Below are 2581 nucleotides of genomic sequence, written 5' to 3'. Positions count from 1 at the left end.
GACAACTTATTCTCCATCTCGTGCTGGTGTGCTTTCCTCATCACCAGGTTCCCTTCCCGAAACTGCCTCGGTCTCACCATGGAGTTGTGCCTACGCTTCACCCTCCTCTTCACAGCTTCAGCACTGACCCTAGCCTCTTCTCGTACCTCATCCAGGAGGTCTAGGTTCACCTTCCTCTCCTCATTGGACTCCTCGGCCACGAAATTTAGAAACCTTGGTGAACTTTCTTGTATCTCCACAGGGATCATAACGTCTGACCCATAGACCAAGCTGAACGGTGTCTCGTGGGTGCTAGATTGTGGAGTGGTGTGATAGGCCCACACGATCCTGGGAACCTCCTCTGCCCACGTTCCCTTGGCCTTCTCTAACCTTCTCTTCAGCCCTCTGAGCAGTACTCGGTTGGCCGACTCTACCTGCCCATTCGTTTGAGAGTGCTCCACCGAGGCAAACACCTGCTGTATCCCTATCTCTTCGCACAGGTTCTTCAATTGGTGACTCGTAAACTAGGTGTCGTTGTCAGAAACCAAACGCTTTGGCACTCCGAAACAGCACACAATGTTCTTCCACACGAACTGTTGAACCTTGTGAGCGGTGATCTGCGCGACCGGCTCTACCTCTACCCACTTTGTGAAATATTCGATAGCGACGATCACAAACTTCATCTGCCTTATTGCCAAGGGGAAAGGTCCCAGGATGTCAATTCCCCAGGTGTGGAACGACCATGGGCTGTGAATTGACCTCAGCTCCTCAGGGGGCGCCTTGTGCCAATCTGCGTGTAGTTGGCACTGCTTGCAACGCTGAGCATACCCCACACAGTCTTCCTTCAGCGTTGGCCAGTAGTACCCCGCACGGAGAACTCTGCTTGCCAAAGCGCGACCACCCACATGGCTCCCGCACACTCCCTCGTGGAGCTCTGACATGATCCTCGTGCACTACTCCCCGTGCACACACAGCAACACCGGATGGGTGAATCCAAACCTAAAGAGATCCCCGTCGATAAGAGTGAACTTACTTGAGCTCTTCTTTACCCTCTTTGCCTCCGACGGGTCCAGTGGGAGCACCCCATCTGCCAAATACCGCTGGTACGGCGTTATCCACATATCAGCCCTTCCAACGACGCAAACCTCCATCACCTCATCGGTCCTCACCGGTCGCGCTCTCACCCTGGGTGCTCTCAAGGTTTCTTGAGTTAGAGACCGATGACCGATCGCTATACGCTCCCTTGACTTGTACACTTGAAGTACCTGGTTGTCCGTCACGAACACGCGAGGGACCTTCAGGGTCTCTTGGATGACAGTCCTCTGCCTTCCCCCCTTGCCTGAGCTGGCTAGCTTGGCGAGCAAGTCAGCTCTGGCATTCTGCTCTCTCGGCACATGGACCAATTCGAACTTTGCAAAGGATGTCTTCAGGGTGTGCACATACTCGAGGTATGCAGCCATCTGAGGGTCTTTGGCCTGGAACTCTCTTGTTACCTGCCCGATGACAAACAGAGAGTCGGTTTTGGCCATCAAACTCCTTACTCCCATCTCTCTCGCCAGCAACATACCGGCGATCAAGGCCTCGTACTCCGCCTGGTTGTTGCTGGCCTTGAAGGCGAAGCGCAGAGACTGCTCGATCAGCACTCTGTTTGGGCCTTCCAGGATTACTCCAGCGCCACTCCCCTGTTGATTGGAGGAACCATCCATTGATAAGACCCAGCGAAAATCCAAGCCCTTCGAAGGTGTAACGCCCGACGACAGCTCTACGACGAAGTCCGCGAACACCTGCCCCTTGATCGGTCCTCGGGGCTCGTATCTGATATCAAACTCAGACAGCTCTACGGCCCACTTCACCATTCTCCCAGCTACATCTGGCTTCTTCAGCACCTTCTGGATAGGCAGATCGGTCATCACCACCACCGTGAAGTTGTTAAAGTAGTGGCGGAGCCTCCTCGCCGAGAACACCAACGCCAGAGCCGCCTTCTCCAGGGCCTGATACCTTATTTCAGGGCCCTGCAGCACCTTACTCGCGAAATAAATAGGTCTCTGAGCCTGGCTCTATTCTTGGACCAACACCGAACTTACCGCCCTCTCTGTCACAAAAAAGTACAGACGGAGAGGGGTGCCCATCTGTGGCTTGCACAAAATTGGTGGGCTCGCCATATATTCCTTCAGCTTGACGAAGGCCTCCTCGCATCCTTTCTGACCACCGATCACCACCTGATCACCGATCACCCCCCCGGTGACCCTCTCCAAGACACATCAGCTTCCCTGGCCCACGTGTCCCACTAAGAACGGTCCACGTGGCTATCTGTTGATGACGTCACCGACTACCGATGACCGACCGGATCAATTAAATATCTTGACTTTTTGTAAATCAAGACTGTTGTTTTCAATCTTAAAGGTAATAATGCTTCTGGTCTTGATGGTTTTGGTGGTGTTTTCTATCATTCTTGCTGGAACATTATTAGGACAGATGTTTGCAATGTTGTTCAACAGTTTTTTAAACAAAACTGGGTTCTCCTTGGAATGAACAGTAATGTGGTATCTCTTATTCCTAAGATTCAGGGTGTTGATTCCATTAAAGATTACAAGCCAATTGT

At 52.4% G+C, this 2581-nt stretch overlaps 1 protein-coding gene across 1 annotated transcript; it reads right to left on the bottom strand.

Moving 5' to 3' along the window:
• Positions 1–932: 932 nt before the first annotated feature.
• On the bottom strand, positions 933–1526 carry LOC150024704 (uncharacterized). Its single transcript, XM_090296113.1, has one exon. It carries the CDS (start codon positions 1524–1526, stop codon positions 933–935), a length of 594 nt encoding a protein of 197 aa, XP_090152239.1.
• Between the last annotated feature and the right edge of the window lie 1055 nt (positions 1527–2581).

Source organism: Phaseolus vulgaris, chromosome 10 (assembly GCF_051622355.1).
Source record: "Phaseolus vulgaris cultivar YP4 chromosome 10, ASM5162235v1, whole genome shotgun sequence".
Lineage (NCBI taxonomy): Eukaryota > Viridiplantae > Streptophyta > Magnoliopsida > Fabales > Fabaceae > Phaseolus > Phaseolus vulgaris.
This window is presented reverse-complemented; position numbering and strand designations above follow the sequence as displayed.